Source organism: Aulonocara sp. 'chitande type north' Nkhata Bay, linkage group LG16, assembly GCF_057382095.1.
Source record: "Aulonocara sp. 'chitande type north' Nkhata Bay isolate Kocher_YH1m ecotype deep benthic linkage group LG16, A_spYH_male_GT1.1, whole genome shotgun sequence".
Classification (NCBI taxonomy): domain Eukaryota; kingdom Metazoa; phylum Chordata; class Actinopteri; order Cichliformes; family Cichlidae; genus Aulonocara; species Aulonocara sp. 'chitande type north' Nkhata Bay.
The window spans coordinates 35,462,894-35,484,448 of record NC_141359.1 but is presented as its reverse complement, the minus strand read 5'-3'; the positions used below and the strand labels follow the sequence as shown (position 1 = coordinate 35,484,448).

At 39.4% G+C, this 21,555-nt stretch overlaps 2 protein-coding genes across 6 annotated transcripts in view; one reads left to right on the top strand and one right to left on the bottom strand.

Moving 5' to 3' along the window:
* slc4a3 (solute carrier family 4 member 3) overlaps positions 1-6,964 on the top strand; it is a 68,457-nt gene extending 61,493 nt beyond the window's left edge. For all 4 annotated transcript variants that reach the window (XM_086267024.1, XM_086267025.1, XM_086267027.1 and 1 more), the window contains one exon: positions 283-6,964. In XM_086267024.1, the coding sequence (XP_086123150.1) occupies positions 283-360 (78 nt within the window). In that variant the 3' untranslated portion in view covers positions 361-6,964. The remainder of the gene's footprint in view (positions 1-282) is intronic.
* Positions 6,337-13,353, bottom strand: LOC147311998 (receptor activity-modifying protein 1). Of its 2 annotated transcripts, XM_086267031.1 has the most exons (5): positions 13,059-13,353; positions 11,805-11,905; positions 11,627-11,672; positions 10,527-10,665; positions 6,337-8,576 (listed from the first exon to the last, which is right to left on the bottom strand). In XM_086267031.1, exons 3-5 carry the CDS (start codon positions 11,667-11,669, stop codon positions 8,342-8,344), a joined length of 417 nt encoding a protein of 138 aa, XP_086123157.1. In that variant the 5' UTR covers positions 11,670-11,672; positions 11,805-11,905; positions 13,059-13,353; the 3' UTR covers positions 6,337-8,341. The 2 variants fall into 2 exon arrangements, with proteins under 2 accessions (XP_086123157.1, XP_086123156.1); XM_086267030.1 differs by lacking the exon at positions 11,805-11,905 and having other exon boundaries at positions 13,059-13,351.
* Positions 13,354-21,555: the final 8,202 nt, after the last annotated feature.

The following is a 21,555-nucleotide window of genomic DNA, read 5'->3' as shown; positions in this document are numbered from 1 at the left end:
CCGGCTGGTCTCTTGGGCTCTGTGCTAAAGCCTTAGCTTGCGAAAAGCAGCCTATTTTTTTTCAGGCATTGATCTTAGAGGCACTAATTGCTGTGTATAATTAACAGAGTACTGCTCAGTCAAAATGCATGCATTGCTGTATTTAAATTATGAATAAACAATGATGGTGTCAGTGTGCTAGTTTATTCCACAGCATTGTTTTATTTGGCAGCGCTAAACTATGCTTAATTTGTCCAGAATGAACATTAAATGAAAATAATAAGGTATTTCAACCCTTTGCAGCTGGATTGTGATGAAGATTCGCCCAACTTTGATGAAGATGGACGAGATGAGTACAATGAGATCCACATGCTTGTATAAATTTAAGCTGGAACCAGCTAAAAGGATCACCTACACCCTGCAGGTCTGACCGATCGGAGGAAGCAAATCTTGGAAACCTCATTGTCTCTGGATAGCAAGAGGAGCTTCTGCAATGGTGTTTGTAAAATATACAGAATCTATAGCTGGATAAGCGCTTTTTACCTTTATTTAATCCATTTTTTTAAAAGCACATCTAATGTTAGATCTTTGTGGTGGTGTCGATGTCTTAACCCTGACAGAAATAGCTCTGAATGCATACCTGAAGTGGACTATACCAAATCTAGCAGCATACATAACTTATATGAACTCTTTTTACCTGATGTCTCCCTTTAATTAGTCTGCAGGTTCTGGGCATAAGTGCAATGATAGTGGGGACCTTTAGGACTGCAGCAGGCTTGATTAATTCAGGCTTATTTTGGGACTGATCTGTGAGAAAGGAAAGATTTTCTTTAATGAGGAGAGGATTTCAATCAAACTTAATAATGTTTTCAGATGAACTTTCTCTAAATGTAAAGCCTTCAATTGGTTTTACTGCCTCTGTTGTTAAACTGCCTTTTTCCTTTGTATTACTGCCTTTGTCTATAGGTTGCAATGGTGTGCAAACAAGGAGTTAAGTCAGTCCTTTTCCTTTCTGTACAGACTTGTAGGAAAAAAAGGTCACGTTTCTCTGCCAACCCAGCTCCCTGGCACAAGTCCTCATCTCTAAATGTAGTCTCCCGTGAATCCAAAATCCCCTAGAGACTGTGCCTCTTCATGGGCTGCCACTGTACTTTTTTTAAGGTGATTAATGTCCTCCACTGATCCCATTATTATGACCTTGGATGTATAAGTAAATAGCTAACATGGTCTAAACCTATTTTTCTACTTTGTTGTATCTATTTATTTTGTGACCTTTTGGACTTAACGCTATACCATGTTCTTAGTGGTATTTAGATTTCGGATAGCTTAAGCTACTGTTAGAGTTAGTGTAAAATATAAAGAACATTGTGTAGAGTGACACGTTAAAAACAGAAAAATGTGTCTTTATTTGAAGTATCTGTCAGTTTTTTGCTAAATTTGGTATATTTTTTAAGAGATGTCATGAATAATGCACTTGGCTAACACAGACACGATAGTACTGAAAATGTTGGGGAGCATTTAAACATTTGCAGGATGCATGAAGGTTGCATTGCACAGACTGACTGTGAGCTTGGGATTGTAATTTACCATCTATTTTTAGAGTTATCCTATATTGCAACGGACACCTGCTGCTTCAATAGGTACACCTGTTCATCTCTTTGTTATCGCAAATCTAATCAGTCAATCGTACTGCAGCAACTGCAGTAATGTATGTATGCATATAGACAGGTCAAGATGACTTCTTGAAATTTGTCCAAGCATCACATTTGGGAAGAAAGGTGTTTTTAAGTGACTTTAAATGTGACATGGTAGTCGGTGATAGGCAGTCTGGTCCGAGTATTTCCGAAACTGCTGATTTGCTAGGATTTTCCCACAAAACCATCTCAAGGGTTTACACAGAATGGTCTGAAAAAGACCATTCTGTTCTCTTTCTGGGTGAAAATGCATAGCTGATGCCAGAGGTCAGAGGAGATTCTGCTTTGAGCTGATAGGAAGGCAGCAGTAGCTAAATTAACTGCTCATTGCAGCCAAGGTATGCAGAAGAACATCTTGGAATGAACAGCATATTGAACCTTGAATCGGATGAGCTACAACAGCAGAAGACCAAAAACCTCAAAATCCCTCCGCCAGATCTCAAAAGGGGGTCCAACCTGGTACTACCTAAGGTGTACCTAATAAAGTGTAGTTTTGACACATGCACATTTTCAGAAACCTTTCTTATTTCATGCTACACAGAAACACATAACAGCTGCTGTACATAAAACAACAAAAAGATAAAACTAATTCATTAATTAGTGTTGGAAATTGGTGTGATTTTACTATATTTGGCTCAATGGTCCATTTACGGTCAGCAATTAAAAGCTTAGGAACTGAAAGAAGAAGCTTCACATTTAGATGTTTTGAGGATATTCACTGTCTGGTTCACCAAACATTAGGATTATAAAGTTTATTCGTATTGATTTAAAATAGACGGGAGTTGTTGAATACAACAAAAAAAGTGAGCACATTGGGTTCTGGTCTTTTTCCATGTTTGCATTCGGTGGCTCCCTTGCTTTCATCACTGACACACTCGGGAAGCGTCAGCTGAGTCCTGGGGATTCTAACTGGGTGGATATCTGCAGAAAGTCAGCAATTGTCTGCTGTCTTACAATATCTTGATGGCACACTCTTTGATCACATTCAGTGAAAGTGGAAAAGAACAGCAGAGATGATTGAACCCAAACCCAAATTCCTCACTCTGGGGGATGCTTGGCAAAAAGGTTAATTCAACATGAAAGTCTGTTTCTTTGCACTGTTACTACCAAAATGTATGTACTGCTAACATTTAGTCTATGAACCTTTTAAAAGAAAACAGTGCATAGTAAGTTAGGAGAGAGAGAGACTGCTTGGCAGCTGAAGAGGTTTCTATAAATTACTGGCAAACAAGGCCAAAACCCCACTATAAACATACTTTAAATGGTCAGCAATGTACTGTTATTCATCTTATTTCACATAACCATGCCCTATATTATGAGCCATGCAAAGATTCAGTCTCAGGGGAAACTGACCTTTGATCTGTAAATATTGCTCCCCAGCCTTTAGTTTGTTGCCTCTTTGTGTAAATAAAGCGGTCAAGGCAATCCGGCGCTTGCTATGTAAAAATCTATGGCTTACAGTCCCGGCTTTTATGTTGTACAATGTAGGAAAAAGAGGTCAAGTGCGTAGAATTATGTGTTTACTCCAGTGAAGTGTGACATAGAAGTTTAACGGTAAATGAATCTCTCTTTCCCCCCTAGATTGTTCTCTGTAGGCCTGCACTTGAAGCTCCACTTTGATGTGAAGCGTACACCTGCTGCAGTCTGTATTTAATTCTGCAGCTCCCCGAGTTAATGAGTAACACAATGTGCTTTGAATTAGCACTCTGTAGCAGTTTCATTTAAAATGGGCTGCGTTATTAATGGACCTTTTCAACCATGTGTTTATGTTTCAGGAGTTTACAGAGACTGGAATGGCAAACTGAGGGCAGAGACAGTGAGGTATTTTCTTCATTATACCCACCCCTATCCGTATTCGTGACATTATTGAATGTTTGCCTCTGACTGAGTGTGTTTTTAGGGGCAGGAACTTGATTTATGGAAGTTCACTAATGACACAACTATGAGTGGTCACCATGTTAGAAAGCGCACTGCCAAATAATTTTGCAAAAAAAATGAAAAAACTATTTTTGTTGTTGATGTTTTGGGGTTTTTTTTTTTAACTCTTTTTTTTTTTTTTTGTGTGACATTTATGTATTTTTTGTAACCTAGAATTATTCTAATATTGTATAAATTTTAAAAAGTGTAAACTCTAGATTGCCCTGAGTAAGCAAGCATCCCTCATATTTTCTGCCTTACAGACAATTTTTTCAGTTTGTATTCATCTCATTTACAAGGACGACAGTTCATTTGAAATAATGAATACTGAAAAGAAATTTAGCAAGCAGCATTTGGATGGTATTGTGGCAAAAACAATGTGTAATGACCATTTTTAAACACCACGGCCAACCAAAGAATTATTGCTTCCTATGTCCATTTCTTTATAACCCCAATGTCCCAATCTTCCGCTGGCTTCTTCCAGCAGGCTAACACACCATGTCACAAAGCTCAAGTGATCTTAAACTAGAGTTCAGCTATCACTCTAATTGAGCACCTTTGGGATGCAGTGCAATGGGAGATGGTAGATGTGCAGCCAACAAATCTGCAGTAACTGTGCAAAGCTATGCTATCATGTCAGTCTGAACCAAAAATCTCAGAGGAATGTTTCCACCACCTATTTGAATCTGTGCAATGAAAGATTAGGCCAGCTCTGAAGGCAAAATTGGGTCCAACCTGTTAATAGCAAGGTGTACCTAATGAAGTGACCAGTAAGTGTATAGTTTTATTTAGAAAATGAAAAGCATTTATAAATCTTTTCAGGCAGACTAACATTGTTTAATAGTTTGTTGAAAGCTTACATTTGTTCTATGTCTAATAGTTTTGTCAATATTTAACTTCCATACCTAAAAAGCACACACTAATGTTAGTTGTACACAGAGCACTAAGTGCATTACTATGAGAGACTAAGAGTAGATGCTGTACAGCCAGCTGTGAGTGGCTGAGAACATGAGAATCAAAAGGGGGGTAAAGATTTTATTTTTTAAAGTAAAATGCCTTGTTGGTGCCATTAATAACTAAATATGCAGTGAAAGCTTTGATAGTTCATTTTTTAGCCAAAGTTGTTGTTTGTCAACAATGCTGTGCTGATTCGACCTGTGATGGTGAAAGAGGCTCTGAGGTGTATGCCCGATACAAGTGTGTGTGTGTGACACGAGCTGCTGTGTCTGTGGAGCCCACAGCCTAAAAAGAACCAGCAAACTTACCAAAACATCCTTTCAGTATTTACACAAGAGAAAAAGTGGAATTGTGGGTATTATTAAGATAAGAAAAGGTGTGGCGCTGCCTCTTGGTCCTGTCTGGTGTTGGATGTCAGAACACACGAGATGTAAAGAAAAATCGTTCTGGTCTTTCTGACCCTTAAAGAAAATTCTGTCATGTCAACGTTCTCACGTCACCTCATTTCGTCACCTTATGCCTCAGTGGTAGCAGGCCAGGCCACCCACCCAATTCTAAGACTTAGCTCTGTTATTTTTGAACCAAGACTAATCCACTGTCATCAGCTTGAGTGAAGACATCTGACAAGCTTGGGTCTTTAGCATATTGAATAGTGTACTCGGTTTGACTATATATAACGATAAATCAGATACATGTGAAACGAGATTAACTGCTACAAGGAAATGCAGTAATACTGATATTTTCTTAAGAGCAACAGAAATATGGTGGATGCTGAAGGAATGCCACTAATTTTTTTTCTTCTGTCTTTGGTATCAGATTTTCCTCATCTCCTGCTGTAAATTAAATACTATCTCCAGTATTATCCTTTTTTAATCTTCCTTTTTGTGGATAGTATTTTTTTATTCATAGAATAATAATACGTTCAGTTCAGTTCAGTGAGAAACACCTATGATTTTTAAGATTATGCTATTTGTTTATGCCGAAGTCACACTAGGGAAAACTAAATGAACCAGGTCTGGAAACCACTCACAGTCAGTTGTACTCTTCAAAGCAAATTTACTGAGTCCAGACGGTGATAAAAGAGCACTAAGACAGAGTGAGTAGGATGTGGTTTTACCTGTGCAAAATGACGCAAGCACTCTGCAGCCTTGTTTTTAATAGAGGAATGTAATCGGGATACAAGCAGCCGGCAACCACTTGAGTCGAGTCCCGTATTGCAAGGAGTTGTCACAGTCGAGTTGCACTCATCTGCACAGACCGACTCTTTCTGTGCTTACAAAATACGCAATGATTATTTGAAAACCTTTGCCAGTCTGAGAGTGATTACAGTGAGTCCCATTCCCACCACGAATAAGTTGTCTCCACTTGGCAACCTGTGCAACTGCCTTCCAGTTGAAAGTGGTCGCCCAGAGGTTGAGGGCGTCACCCACTCAACCTCTGGGTGACCAGTTGGTCGACACCAGTAGTTGCACTTGGTCTTTGACAGCAACAAAGTTCCATGAAATCACATCAACCACCAGTTTTTTTTTTTAATCATAAGGACTGTTTTTACTCTAGTGTGACTGATCCACGAAAGACAAAACGACTATACGTTTCTCCCAGCACGGTGTAAGCTGCATTTAGCAAGGTTTTAATAAGAGCCAGACCAAAGAACTCTACAACACACAACAGCTAGCGAGTCTCATGATCAGCGGGGTCAGCAGTTAATTGGGACTCCCTGTTATGCACAAGGTGTGTTTTTGGTGGCAAGATTACCTGCTGACAATTAATGGTCCCGTTTTAGAGACCCGCATTAGCAAATTTCGCTTAAATCTGCTTATTAGAGTTAGGCGCTACTTGGTAACTTTACCTGCATGTTGGGGAACAAGGAGTTTGAAGTGGCACTTATTTAATTAACCGGGTGCATCAGGTAACAAATACCAAAAAACACCTTGTGCATAAATGATGCTAGAGTCTTATTAGACATAATATCACCAATTGGCACTCCTGGATCTGAACAGTCTCTAGTTTACCCACCGATTCTTGAGAAAATTCCCCTTTGGCTTAAAAAATTCAACTTGCTTTCTGTTTTTTTGCTGGGCAACTGATCCTCAGTCAGATTAAGAACGCTAGCATCCTTTGCAGATTACAAGGAACCATAAAATTGTTCAAGTATTGAAATCCCCCCAAAACACCTAATGGATCTTTACATTGTTTTACTGACACAGTTTTCTGCATGAGCTCTGCACAACAGTCCTTTTAAGTAGTAATTGGATGAAAAAATAATTAAATGCAGTATGTTTGCATCTGTAGATGACACTTAGGTCATGTGAATACTTTAATAGCAGGTCTGTCTTGCTATGGCTACAAAGAGGTTTTCAAAAAACTGTAAAGCATTATTTTTTTGTCTGAAATAAATATTTATTATGTGTTTCAAATACAAATGGTATTGTTTTTATTTCTGTCAACATAAAAATGATTACAGTATAAACCAGATTACTTCTGCCACACATGGAAGAATAATGGAAGTGAAGAACATTCATTAGGTAAGTGCTCAGTGTATGTTCATTTTACAGACTGTATAATGTGATAAATATGTACTGTATATTTACCAAACAAGTCACAGAGAAATACAGTGTTTGACCTTTGCAGGGAAAAATCACTACAACAATAAAATGGTTACATTTTCATAGATTTCCTCCAGTTGTGTTCATATTTGTTTATGGAGGGTAATATTCAAAACAATGTTATTTTTTAAATAGTAAAATATCTCCTATAATTTTACAGTTGGATGACAAAATCCTGTAAAATGTTGTTTTCTGTGCATTATGGTTTTGGAACTCAAACATAAAAAACATAGCTTTGTAGATTTAGCCAATGTCCCCCTCAAGACTGCCTTTGTGGGACCTCGGGACGGCTTCCAGCACTTGTAATTAGTCTGGCTCACTCTATACAGGTCATAATGATGATTTATAAAACGAAAAAACATTTTAGAAATACAATTTTTGGTGAAAAAAATAAAAACTGTTCAAGTGCAGAGGCAGCACATAAGGTCAAGAGTGTCTTTTGTAAAAATCTGAGGTGTCTCATGAGAGCATTTGTCAAAAAGGACCTGACCTGTAGTGGATGCTTTGTGTGCTGACACTATGAAAGCCACATACCAACACTATGATGGTGACTGGAGATAATGTCAGTCACTAGTCACTAGATGTTGTTCTCTGACATTCTTCTCGAAATATTAAATTTAAGGCTGGAAGTGTTGTTGTTTTAACAAAAGGGAGGACATACAAGTGATCAGAGGAGGAGTTCCAGAGAGAGATCGGAAAACAGCCAGAGCGCTGGAAATGGTGCAGAGGTGCACAGGGATCCTGAAGGGGACAGGGGAATATTTAAAACAGGTGAGATTTTTGCTTTGTTCCACCAAACGTGACCTTTGGGGGATTTGCAGTCATTGTTGCTCAATTTACGACACCCGTTTATAAGCTCCCCTGCAATTTGTCTGCTTGGATAAATACATTTAGGTCCAAAAGAGTCTCAGTTGTACAGTTGTCCTCTCCGTTGCAGTCTTTTGGATCATGAAACTCTTTGTGAACAGCCCAAGATACTTATCCAACCAAACTTAAGTAGTCAGGCGTTTTCACTACTTCATTGAATAGAAAATGTATTTTCTGATTTATGTAAAATGATTCTTTATTAGCTTGAAGTGTCTTCTTCCAGGATGAATTTCCTGAATCTCTGCAACAGAGGTAGCAAGCACAGTTAGCACTGTCAGAACACTGGCTAAAAAAATATTCCAATTTTCCTTCGCTGGGTATTTATGTGTCCCTGGGGGCGATGTGAACACACAGAAGAGGCAGAAAAAGTGTGACAATAATACACGGTGCTATTAACATGATGAGAGTGAAGAGTGGGGGGTCACGAACGTATCCACATAGCGAAAAGTACGTCTGGTGGACCTCCAAGTAAATCTCATCTACCAAAAATCCATAACCCCAACACCGAGTTTTCTTAGCCCAGTCTTCCACACATGTCATCAATTTGTTGTAGTTGCTGCAGAGAAAGAGAGTGAGACTAAAGTCAAGGTGACCCAAAATTACTCAGGCGGTAAAGAATTTCACTTGTAACATTTTTAGGGTGTGTGAAATATGTACAGCATGAATCTGTAGGCTGAGAATCAGATTCCACGTCAGCACATTCGACATTATTCATACATGTAGCTTTAAGAGTTGGGCCTTAGTCTGCTCGGTGAATCCTTGGAAACCACAAGTCACTAGGGAAAAAGTTATTTTCCACGATTGCAGATTGCTGCAGTCGCCTGTAGCTTTCATAAAACACGCCACCTTTTCATAAAAAGGTTCACTGCTGCTCAGTAGTTGGTAAGTATTTGCACACAAGTCTGTGTCTTCCATGCAAACGGCAGGCAATGGCAACAATCTGCTAGTGACCAAAGTAATCACATGGAAGTTTTTGGTGCAGTAGCATTTTTGCAACCATTTTCACCTAGCGACTAGCAGAGGGATACACATTGTGGTTGTCAGAGGGTCACCGATCAGTCTCTCCACCTGGGTGACTGAGGCCTTAACATTTCAGCTTCCTGTTTCCCGTTTAGCTAACAGTATTGCCAGGCAACAGAGCTGTTATGTGTGTCCTACTGACCACAACACACCCAACTGTCTGCAAACAGACCTTCATTTCATGAGATAACTGAGTAAAGACTTATTAATAAATTAAAAGATCAGGTATGCATGAATTATTTATTTGGCATCATCAGGACAGACCAACCCTCTTTCAGAACCCACCATTAATGCATTTTAAATGGGTCATCAGCACATTTTCATTTATCATTAGGGGAAAATCAGCCATAAGATACCAAATAATATAAACATTGTTTATTTCTTGCAAATGCACTATTAAAATATCCTGATGCCAGTGAAATGTACAGGTGCACTGGTTCAAAAAATGGGAACACATGACTGTGCTGAGTAGGATGTAGCATGAACAAACAACAGCAGATGAATAGAAGCCATGCTTTTTGCCTCAGTTCACCTGGCATGATCATAGATCCATGTCACACAGTTGCATTGCACTTATAGGCGCCTTGTTTATAGGCGCACAAAGCCAAAAACATCAACAGCCTGAGTGTCTTCAAGATTTTTATAAATGGAGAAATCACCCGCTGATGTTTAGGCAGCAGCTTACATTTCAAGTTTAAGCATTAATTTGTCACGTCCTCGGGGCAGAGAAGCAACCGTAGCCTCTCTAAACAAACATAAATCTCGCAACCAGATGTCGCTGCAAAATTTTAGTGTGGAAAAATTCCACCGAGGCTCAATTGAACCTGACAGCCAGAAGCCTGCTCAACAAGCAAGGCTCCTTGTGACGATGGACACTCCACCCTTACACACCATTTAAACTCTACGGTACCTCATCTCCCAAATTATGCTGACAGTAAAATATGGATTATTACAGTCATAATTAAAGTCCACTGCCATCCACTCCAGGTAGCACGGCAAAGACTAAAGTCTCCAGAAACAACTGCTGTCTGGAAATATGAGCCCAAGAGCAATGGTCTCACATGTTTTCATTAGAATATGAGTAATTAAAACTTCGACCGGCATCAAATGTAATGAGGAGACTGGAAAGCATCTGATTTTCCCATGACTAAAGGTTATTATACGTCTTTACTGAAAAGGCAGTAAAAAGAAGTGTCTGTATTTCATTGCAGAGTTCAATGAGTGAAAACACAGGAAGGCTGGATCTTTATCCAGCCTTCCTGTGTTTTCACTCATGTTGAGCTCAGCACAGACTCATGCATTAATGCTTGGTTAATCACACACCACTCATTCAAGTCTTGGAAACTCATGGGAGCCTCTTGTCCAGTTAAATATAACTCATTTGTCTCTCTTATATAAACACACAGAAAAAAACCCCCGACAACTTTATATTAGCTAAATTTAAAAAATAAACAAATGAAGAAGAAAAGAAGAGCCTAACATTTACCTTTGAACCATAGGCCACGGGCACATGTTCTGATAGTCACTTGTCTCCATGCTTTTGTTGAAATCCAACAGGCAGTTGTCAACATTGATGTCAAACAGGTCCTCGTTGCATGGTGGACGGACAGCTTCTGCTGTGATTCCTGAAGAAAATGACATTGCACAACATAGGCGAGAGTCAGCACTGCTGACTCAATTCAGGATAGCGCATATTAATGTTAGAAACACTACTGTTTGCCTGTTCATTTTTTTTGTAATAATTTGGATTCAAATTGGCTTTCAGTTAAATGTAATGAAGGGTTCTTGTGAATTAGAAGATGTATCAGGCCTGGATATATCTTGTAATTCCCCAATTTGAAAACATCTTCAGCTTTTCAGGGTCTCTATATTTATATTTATTTATTTAAATTATATTTATAGTTCATGTGGTGTCCATAAAGGAAACTTTATTCACACCCCTTTTTTATATGACAAATAATTCTGTCTTCACTGAATCTTGCAAATATATGCATGCAGATGAAATGAATGAAATATTCTAGCTGAAAATCTTTTCTGATGTTGTGTAATTTGTTGAAAATCACACAAAACGAAAGGTACAACTGCCATAGGAGTATAATGATAAATAATATTGCATGCAGTGAATGCTGCTGGTTTAATTGTGCCCCCTTTACTCTTTCACTTTGCAAACTGTAGCCAAATATGTGTTGATAGACCATGCAGTAAAACTGAAATATATTATTAGCTCCATTAGCTCCCTTTGCCCTTCAGTGTGACTCCAACATTGCTACAAGCAGCTACATCTAATGCATGTTTGTGGAGCATATTAACATTATTAGAACTCATTGAACTTCCAGATGCTTTTATTTGTCCCTGTGAGACATCTCCACCCCCAACCCAGCCACCCGAGGTTCTCCTTTGCCGGCCCATTTTAAAAAAAAAACCTGGAAACGCTCCCATTTTCCTGTTGTGAATAACTGCTGTTTTGTCTGTCTTGATACATTTAGCTATAAAAACTTTAAAAAAAAAAAAGATTCCTCTAACCCAAATATACCTTTTAAGTTCTCATTTTTGGTCTGCAATGATTGTGTGATTGACTACACTTACCTGCGCAGATGAAGAAGATTGCCAGCAGGTAAGCAGTCAGCATGATCTATTAAAAGATTGTTATGAGAATTCATTAATACACCGAACAACCACTGGTTTACATCCTCAGCATGCACAGAGTGCAGGTGTTTTCAAACTTCCTTGATGGAGCCATCTGCACCAGCGTGACACTTCTCACTTTTTTTGCAGCAAAGTCTCCGACCACCTTGGCTCCTTCACGTTATCAGGCACCTTTACACAGACCAACAGTCTTGTTGTCTCTGGCTCGTATCGAGTCCCCTGAGGAAGTCCAAGTTGTGAAAGAAGGGGTATTTGGTTACACGGTTCCTGTGTAGCTTACTTGCAGCTTCTGAAGATCACACAGTGGCTTAAGGGCTGTTGACAGCACTCATAAGACAGGTAGTGTTCCTGACACTGCAGTGGTTTTGACATTTTTTAGGTGGTGGGTCATCTACACTTGTTAGTTGTGGTTTGCTTCTGATAAGTGATCCATTTCCTTTCTCCCACATTTTGTTTTCCTCCCCGCTGTCTGTCAGGGCCTTGGGGTCACGGTCCCATAAATCCCACCATTCAGCAACTGTGCAAACAGACTGGGTTTTCCTTTTCAACGTTTTTTACGAGATTTTTTTTTAGGACCAATTTGCTTCATGCAGGTGAAATGACTGCTGACAAAGTAGTGATAAGCTAAAATAACATTAATAATGCAAGATGGTTTTCAAATGGGGATTTTGTAACAATGTGCCTACTGTGCATGTGTGTTTTTGCTAGTAGGGATAGTCAGATCACTCCTCAGCTCCCTACAAACCTAAATTCTCCATTCTGTTTTTATTCTGTTAATTTGTCTTGTTGAGCTTTACAAAATGACACTTTCTCCAGTTTTGTTTTCTCTGCTTCCTCCCCTCACTGGAGTGTTAATTCCTTGAAATGCACATAATGGTTTCCACATTTGACATTTCTTGTATTTTCTAGTTATGATGCACAATAACAAAGACAAAGAAAAGAGACCCTTTCCTATTTTGTCAGTCTGCATTTAAAAGGTAGATATACATTTAACATTTAAGGTTCCAACTTTCACCTCAATCCCAAGCATACACCTTGAAAGAAAAAAGGATGTGTATGAAGACATGATGTCCATCTGCTTCCTGGACATTCCCACAAACTAATGAATTTATCTCGTGGGAGGAAAAAGTGAAAACAGATGTTGCCATGGAATGTTGAAAAGCATTTTCTTCTCTTTGTATTTTCCTCTCTTATGTGCACATGTGATGTTTGTCCCTCTATAAAAGCACATATACTGTCAGTGATGTAAATGCACGAATTGTTATATTGCAGTTGGTTTTACAACCTATGCGGCGATCCATCCAGCCAACACTTGTAAATCATTTTACGAAACCCAAAACCTATAAAGATAAAAAGTTCTACAGTCACGTACCTCTGTTGTTAACCAGCTGTCGTAGATCCCTGGTGAAAGCGGAACCTGTTGAAGATGCTGCCGATTGTTTACCAGCCAGCTATTAGACGCACGACTTCTCACACAAAGCTTCTGTAGTGATCTGGTGCTGTTTCTTATCGGTGGAACTCGGAGCTAATTGGATTGTGCAACAGAAATGAACAGCCTGCTCCCTTTCCCAGACCAAGCCTGCCTGTTCCCATGCTACCCAAAGGCGTGTTCCAGTCAGAGCCCCCCTAGAGAGACTTTAGCAAAACTCTAAGAGTCAAGAAGCCAGCGCACAGGCACCACAGACACATATTTAACGTAAATGTTTATGCTTTGTGTTAAATCATATTCTTATCCAGCTTCCCAGCAGTGGAAGATGGGGTGGGGTAGGAATTAAGGGGTGGGTTTGTGTGTGCAAAGTCAGCACACACAAACTGAAAGAGACTCACAATCAGAGGAAATTTGTTATTTCCAACTCCAACACACCCCAAGCTTTATGCTTGGGATCTGTTAGTTTTAACTCTGCTTAGAGCTGCCTTTAGATCCCCAATCTAGAGCCAAATTTATAGTTTACCTCTGCTATTTCAAAATGGTTCCTACATTATGTTTTTATGAAGACCCTGATGAAGGCCACAATGCTCAACGCTTCAGTAAAACAGTAACGCTGCTTTATATACCACTAAGTGTTCTACACTCTTCAGACTTTCCTCTCCTTGGCATCTTGGAAGCAGGTGAAGTTCATCCCTGCACTGTCTCTGTTTTTTTTAATTTTTCTTCCCATAAAATTACCCCAACTTTTCCAGCATAATGCTACGTAACGTGTTCAGTGCTCAAACCTGTTGAAATATAAGCTGGTTCTCAAAAGGCAGCAAGACAGAACTGGCTGCACACCACGTGATGATTAAATGGAAAAGAAGTATGAGAACCCTGCACTGGCAAGACATACATCTTCACAGATGCAACCAGAAACTTGGCTTTGCTTATATAGAGCATTTACTGGAGGCCTGTCTTAAAATCAAAGTTTCTTGGATGAGAGGTGAAACATCTTTAAGTAACTTAAAGAAGTCCAGACGCTTTTCTTTCCAAGCTCCTTAGACTGTCTTAAACGTAGCTACTTTTCTCCCAAATTCAAGGATGGCTGTTAGCTTTGATCCCTGGATCCTCCAGCCTGTGTGTCAAAGGGTCTTGAGGCTACTGTCGTTTTGGTTGTTTGTATACAAATAAAAGTTAATTGAGTAAGATTGTGAAATTCAATATGCATTCACTGCTTCCATTAGCGAGCAATCAATAAAAACGGTATTAACAGCATGAAGTACCTTGCTTTGGGCTTTGAGTAATGATGAAAAAGGCTTCATAAATTCCAGTCCATTTACAAAGATATTGGTTGTATCATATAACCGACAATATCAAAACGACAGTGGCAGGTCATTTTGTGTTGCTTTTGCACACAGAACTGTCTTCTGTACTGCGTGGTGCTGTAGACTCTAGAAACCCCCATACATCAAAAAATTGTTAAATGCATGATTAGTGGGATTCAATAAATGTGGTACAAAAGTTAAACAGAATTTCATTGCATATATAACAATCATATTTAAAGTGAAATATAACTATTGTGTCAATAATGAGAATAAATTGTAGTAATTTTGTCAATAATACTTTTGGAATGAAGGGGTGGAATGGTGGCCATCATCTGATATTTTGAGAACAACTTTTCACGACCTAATTTTTGGCAGAATTGATTTTGATACTATCTTAGTAGACTGTTGTTATCAGGCTACTAGATGCTATGGAGAATTCAGCTGTATGGCAAATCCTTTACCTGCATCTGGAGGATGATTTTTGCAAGAGAATCCTCTAAATCTGATCAAGGGTAAGGCATAGATGGCGCCAGTGACCATCTTTCTCTTGGAAGGAGGCAGCTAGCAGGCATGGCTAATCTTGCCCCTTGGAGCAACTTACCCCAGTCTCTCCCTTCTTCTCCCAGGACTGCCTGGGGAATGTAACAATGCCCCAAAACAGAGTCCACTAAATCCAAAGGATCAACTGCCAGCATCCCAGTGCTCGACACCATGCGACACCCCCAGAGATCTTGGGTCCTGTCCATGACCTGAAGAACTCAGAGATGTTTTGGCAGCACAAAACGGCCCAACACATTAGGGTTTTAATGTTTTGGCTGATGAAAATTTGCAGCATATAAAAAGATCATTAAAAGTGATGTTAACATGTTTAGCTTTGCTAGAATAATTGAAAAAGGAGGATTGTAGGATTTTATTGTCAGTACTGGAGCAAAAGTGTATGAATGCCTATTACACAGTCACACATGATGTAATGGTGGCTTAACACACTGTCATGTGTGGAGCGTATGTTGCACCTCTTGGAGACAGGGCATGGGAAATTTCTCGCCTATGACATGAGAAAGATATTTCCTCTTCTTTGACTGACCCAAGGATGCTAGTTAGGGCTTCCAGGCCTGCGTTGCAGCTCCAGCGTGACGTCAGTGTTGCTCCTTGTGTAACATGCTTCAACTTAGCTGGTCTGGGTGTATGAAGTAATGTCTGTCAGGGCCTTATATCCTGGAACAAAGCATTCACTGTCGGACCAGTAGTTGAAAGAAATGCTACTGGCCTGTCAAATAGATCATGTAAGTTGAGAGATAAGATATGAAATATCAAACTGAAATATTTTGGTGTCTAGGTTACAGAAAGTCTAATGTCACTACGTCATCACCGGCTTGTATGTAAAACACATTTGAGCTTCATATTAACACTATTGGTAATAAAATAGTTTGGCTTTTGATTAAAGCCACAAAGTGTGGAATAGCTTTGACTTTGAAGCCCCTCTGAGGTAATGTAACAGAACCTTCGTGGCAAACAATGCAGGGAATTACTCTGAAACCCTGATGAGAACATTTCCAATTTTATGGCCTGAATTACAATATGAAGAGGGACAACCACACCCCGCTTGCATTACAAGGGTCTTGCGACTTCTTTTTCAACCATCGTGCATGGTGGCAAAAGTACTAGGTTTCACTTAACAGCTGGTATATCAAATATTCTTTGTTTGAAATTGCCAGCCACTCTGTCCAAGTACATTTTAGTACTGATATTTTCTAATTCACTTTAAAGTAGAGATGGCACGATACCACTTTTTTATGTCCGATACCGATGTCATAAATTTGGATATCTGCCGATACCGATATGAATCCGATATAGTGTTTTTTAATCAACAAAACTGTTTTTTTTAAATATCTTGCTGCATTTTGTATAAATTCATACTCAAGTTTAAAACAACAACTACACTAAAGCTATTCTGTTATACCTATATGCAAAAAAAAAAAATTTCATAGTTCAGCAATACTGATCAATCTAATAAACTTAAACCTACACCATCCTCCCTATTCTGGTATTTTAAAGAGTACTTAGCGTAAATATTAAGCAACCTAACTAATAGGGTTCCAACTCCCAGCAACAACAAAAATAAATAAATAAAAAATAGGGAACCACCCCTCACACTCCACCTCATGATGCTTAATCAACGTAATCAACCTTAATTTGATGCAGTGTGAAAAAAAATGCACAGAAATCAATTATTTTTCAAGAATAATTAAATAGATTCAACATCTTTCTTCAACAAAATTGCAGACTGCACAGATGGTACCTTCCCAAAGGAAAAAGTACTATAGCTTACTAGGGTATATATATTAGACTTAATAGTCACTATATACAGTAATTGACTTCTATTCATTTTACATCAGATTAAAACTTTGGGTGTAAGATTCGGATAATTATTTATTAAAAGCTAGACATTTTAAATGAGAATAAGAAAGAAAAGTATGTCTTTGTGCCCCCTTTTCCCTGTTCATGCCCTATCGGCCCCCCTGGCTAAACTTTGCTAGATGCGCCCCTGCACAGTTACCAGCGTCAGCTACGTAGAAAAAGATCCTGGAGTAGAAAGTAATAATAAATAAATTCTAACAACAGCTGATCAAGCTTAAATGTGCTGCTGTTGTCTATCCGCTGGTTTCCTCTTTCTGGTGCAAAGTGGGCCAAAAACAAACAAGAGAGACGGACTCGTGACAGAAAAGCCGATCAGCTGATCGTTAAGCAGTTTCATGATTGAAGTAGCAGCGAGAAGAGGCAGTCGCTCCATATATCGCTTGTTAAGCTTAACGCAGGAATGCTTTACAAACATTCAGAGATGGACTTACACACTTGCTTTACTTCTCTCGGGGATAACTTTGTCGGAGATGAAATGCCGGGTTGCTAGCGAAGCTCCACATGCTATCCAGACCACCGACAGGTCCCGCATGCCACAGCCGCTCTATCACGTGATGCATACTGCTCCGATGTGCTAACATTCTGAGGTGAGTTACGGCGTGTTGCAAGTTTTGTGAGGTGCTTTCGTGATATTTAATGGATCGGATTACATTTTTTATTTTTCTCCGATATCCGATCCAGTAATTTAGGTCAGTATCGGACCGATACCGATATGTAATATCGGATCGGTCCATCTCTACTTTAAAGCACATCTGAGCAAATATCTTAGAGCTGCACATCCATGATGTGAATCTACACGTTCTACGACATCCCAAAGTTTCTCTGTTGGACTCATTACAGTGAAGATGACTTGAGTTCAGTGAACTCATTGTCATGTTCAAGCAACCAGTTTGAGCTCTGGTGCATTATCCTGGAAGCAGCCATCAGAAGATGGTAGTGTCTGGGATTTAACTGATGCTAGTACTTCATTACACATCACTCTGAACTCTTGATAAAAGGCAAAGTCGATCCATGTTTTGATCTGTTTACATGAATTCTGCCCTGCCATCCAAATGTTGCAGAAGAAACTGAGACTACTCAGACCAGGCAACATTTTTTCCAATCTCATGTTGTCCAATTTTAGTTAGGCAGTGTGAATTGTAACCTCAGTTTCCTGTTCTTAGCTGACCAAAGTGCCGCCCGGTGTGGTTTCCTGCTGTTTTTCTGCGAGATAGGAAGGCAGCTGGGTGAAATTACTTTTCTGGCATCAACAAGTCATTTCACCCAGAGAAATACCTCTCACTGGTATTTTCTCTTTTTCAGAGAGTTTCTGAAATACTCTGACCGTCCCGTCTGGCCACATTTAAAGTCACTTAAATCACCTTTCTTTGCCATTGCTCAATTTTAACTTCAGCAGGTGGTCTTAAACACATCTACATGCCTAAATACTAGGGGTGCAACGATACTCGTATTGATATTGAACCGTTCGATACAGTGCTTTCGGTACATATATGTATCGAACAATACAAAATTTTTAATTTATTTTATCAACTTTTCTTCTGGCAATGCTGTCTGTGTTGAGTGCTCAGTGGATCTGCGTTCAACTACTCCGCCTAGGCTGCACTGTCGAGCGCAGATCCACTGAGCGCAGCGCAAGCTAGCAAGACAGAAGCTAAGCTCCTTGCAACATGGCAAATTGAACCTCCCCCACCCTCATTCAGATCTGGCCTTTGGAACTATTTTGGTCTTCATGTGAAGTATGACCCTGAAGGTAAGCACGTCATGGACAAAAGTAAAACAGTATGTCGGATGTGCCACGCAATGCTCAGTTACATGGGTGGGAACTACTGCGTTAGCGCAGTTAGCTCGGTAACGTGTTGGCCGTCCAGCCCCAGGCACGGGGCGATCCGCGGTAGCTCGTTAACAGAGATTTGCCCTGTTGTGGCGTTAACGTCATTTCAAATTTAACGCTGACAGCACTAGTGGGAACGCAACGAATATGACTGCACATTTACGCCGACATCATCCTAATGCAAAGACAAGTGGAAGCAGACAAAAACAACAAGCACGCATGCTACAAACTTTACCCGAGTCATTTAGACAGCCGTTAGCACATGATTCTCCTCATGGGGACCTGATATGTTTAATATGCTGCTGAGAGTATACCCCAGAAGAGGTGTATAGTATAGCTTTTATTTTGGAAAGAGCCATTTCTCTGTAATAAACTCTCTTTTCCAAAGATGAGTGATTTCTCGATCAGATAGATTAATTTTTTTATTACTTTGTTGTTTCAGCAACATTAACCTTTTGAGTTAAAATATTATATATTTATAATTTTAATAAATGATAAATTAAAAAAGCATGAACATTTTTTTGTATCGAAAAAATATCGAACCGTATCGTTGCACCCCTACTAAATACATTCAGCTGTTTCCATCTGACTGGCTCATTTGATATTTGTATATAACAACACTTACTATGCGGCTGTGGCTTAGGAGCAGGTCATCTACTGAGTGACCTAACTGGAGGGTCAGCAGTTTGATCCGTGTGTGTTGGCTTGTCTGTAGGGAAGATATTCCCGGCAGTGAAGCCATCAGATGTACATGTGACAGGCAAAAAACAACACAGAATAAATCGTCAATGAATATGTGTGTCAGTAAGTGTAAATGGGGACTCTACAGTGTGCCTTGTAGGATTCAATTACTATTAGAAATCTTTGAATTTATCTGATAAAATAAGAGTCACATTTATTTAAAAGTAAATGTTAAGTGATAACAGTATAGCAAACTGCTAAACGGGTCTTTAATGTACACAATTTTTCCTACACCATTACCATTTGGGTGATGACATCCTTTTCATTGTCTGTGTCTGTAAATCATCACATTTCCTCCCATACAGCTTTCAAAGCAACTTAACACAAATACCAGTTTGTCACAGAACCTTAAAAAAATATAAGAGTGTTGGTTATGTACATAACAAATGTGTGGAAAAAGTGTTTTGTCAACTTCTGTCTCCCGAACCTCCCACCTCTCTCATCATCATTCTTCTGCTGGGTTTATCTGTGAAAACATTTTCCACTCCGTTTCATGAGAGACGCTATCCAAACAGCACGTGCGCCGTCTTTAAAAGACGCACAACGTTAACTAAACCGTGTCTACCTGCTGTGTACTCTGTTTGCTCGGTAAACTGTTCCTGAAATGGAAATGTTTTCTTACGACCACTCCTCAATACGATGATATTCTGTGTGTACGTGCTGCTTAGCAACTCTGAATGAATGGGCGACGGCTGAACAATGTCGGGATGTCTAATTTTTTAAGCGGAACAACCTGATATTACAGCGCTGAGAGATATTTTAACTGGGCTCCTGAAAGATCCATCTCCCAAAGAGTCATTTAGCTGAGACAAATGGAATATTACAGAAGGTGGTCACATTTTCCAGAGTCGGTTATTTCCCTCAGTCATGGATAAATTCAAAGGACAGAACTGAAAAGGAGGCTGATATTTAGGAGGATACTGATAGAAAACTATACACACGAGGCTGATGACAATGCAGAATTTAGAATTAGTTTCAGAAAAAGAAAGCATAAAAATCCAACAAAATGTACTGTATTAATATTCTGCACATGAATCTCTAGAAGGAACACACACACACACACACACACACCTACATCATCGCAAGTGAAGGTTTATGAAATAAATGGCTATCTGCAATGTTCTCTGTGGGTTTGGAGAAGCAGGCTCTGCAGCAGATCCGTGGAGCAGATTATTATTTGATTACTCCAGAGAGCACCAAATAGGCCCGAAGCAAAACCCAGGACTCTGTTCAACCTTAATTTTATCAAACAGTGGCTGCGCATGAAGCTCTGGGACTGATTATGAATCCGGTGTCCAGCGGTCACATTAATCAGTGTGTAATTAAAGGCATGGCGTCCCAGTCATGTCTGTGAATACCTGCCACTGACCGGTGTGGTGCTACAATTACACTCATAGTTTTACTTTTAATAGCAGAGGACTTGTCCTGTTTAAACTGCAAATGCTCAAGTTTACATTAATTATTGCATTTTTAGATTCAATCAGCAGCTTAAATCACTCTTCTTTGTGAAAAGGAATCACATCATTTTCACCTGAATCTGCAATTCTTTGTATTCCTACAGGGTATTTCGCTGGCTTTCAGCCAACTGCATTAGTTTTTACAGCCCTGTTATTTGCTACTCACACCAGCCTCATTTCCAAGCACGGGGTGGATATTTTCTGTGGAAAAAAGCTCTAAAAACCACCTGTACACCCTCAGCACCATCTGCTGGGGGTGGAAAAAGGAAGGTGACTAGGAAGGTGCTTATCAGTATCCTAACATTTGCTTCACTTCCCATCTCTTCCCAACGAAAGTAATAATGGGAGGGAGTGGACACCTTTATACATTCAGATAAATTGATTAACATATTATATATCCTAATTTGTTCAACTGATCACTCAGTGTGATGGTACATTATAGTGAATCAGCTCTACCGCTTGCTTGTTAAATCTTACTTTAAAAATCAAAAATTGCAATGGTCAAAATGTTCAACTAGACGTCAACCTTTGGGTGGAGTTCTGGAGTGTAAGACAGCAAGATGACTTTACCTCCTTCCTAGCCTGCGTAGTTTCTGTTTGAAGGGTCTGACTTCTGGCTAGATCCTGTGCATGCGGTTTGCCCCTTTTCATATGAATTTGTGGGAGGAGACAAATAAAAGGGTGGT

What these genes read in the sequence shown, in the direction of transcription:
- LOC147311998 (XM_086267031.1), bottom strand. Translation starts at nt 11,669, where the DNA reads ATGCTGACTGCTTACCTGCTGGCAATCTTCTTCATCTGCGCAG. An exon ending in AATCTTCTTCATCTGCGCAG is followed by an intron (nt 10,666 to 11,626) that starts GTAAGTGTAGTC and finishes CATTTTCTTCAG; the next exon opens with GAATCACAGCAGAAGCTGTC. An exon ending in CCGTGGCCTATGGTTCAAAG is followed by an intron (nt 8,577 to 10,526) that starts GTAAATGTTAGG and finishes CTTTCTCTGCAG; the next exon opens with CAACTACAACAAATTGATGA.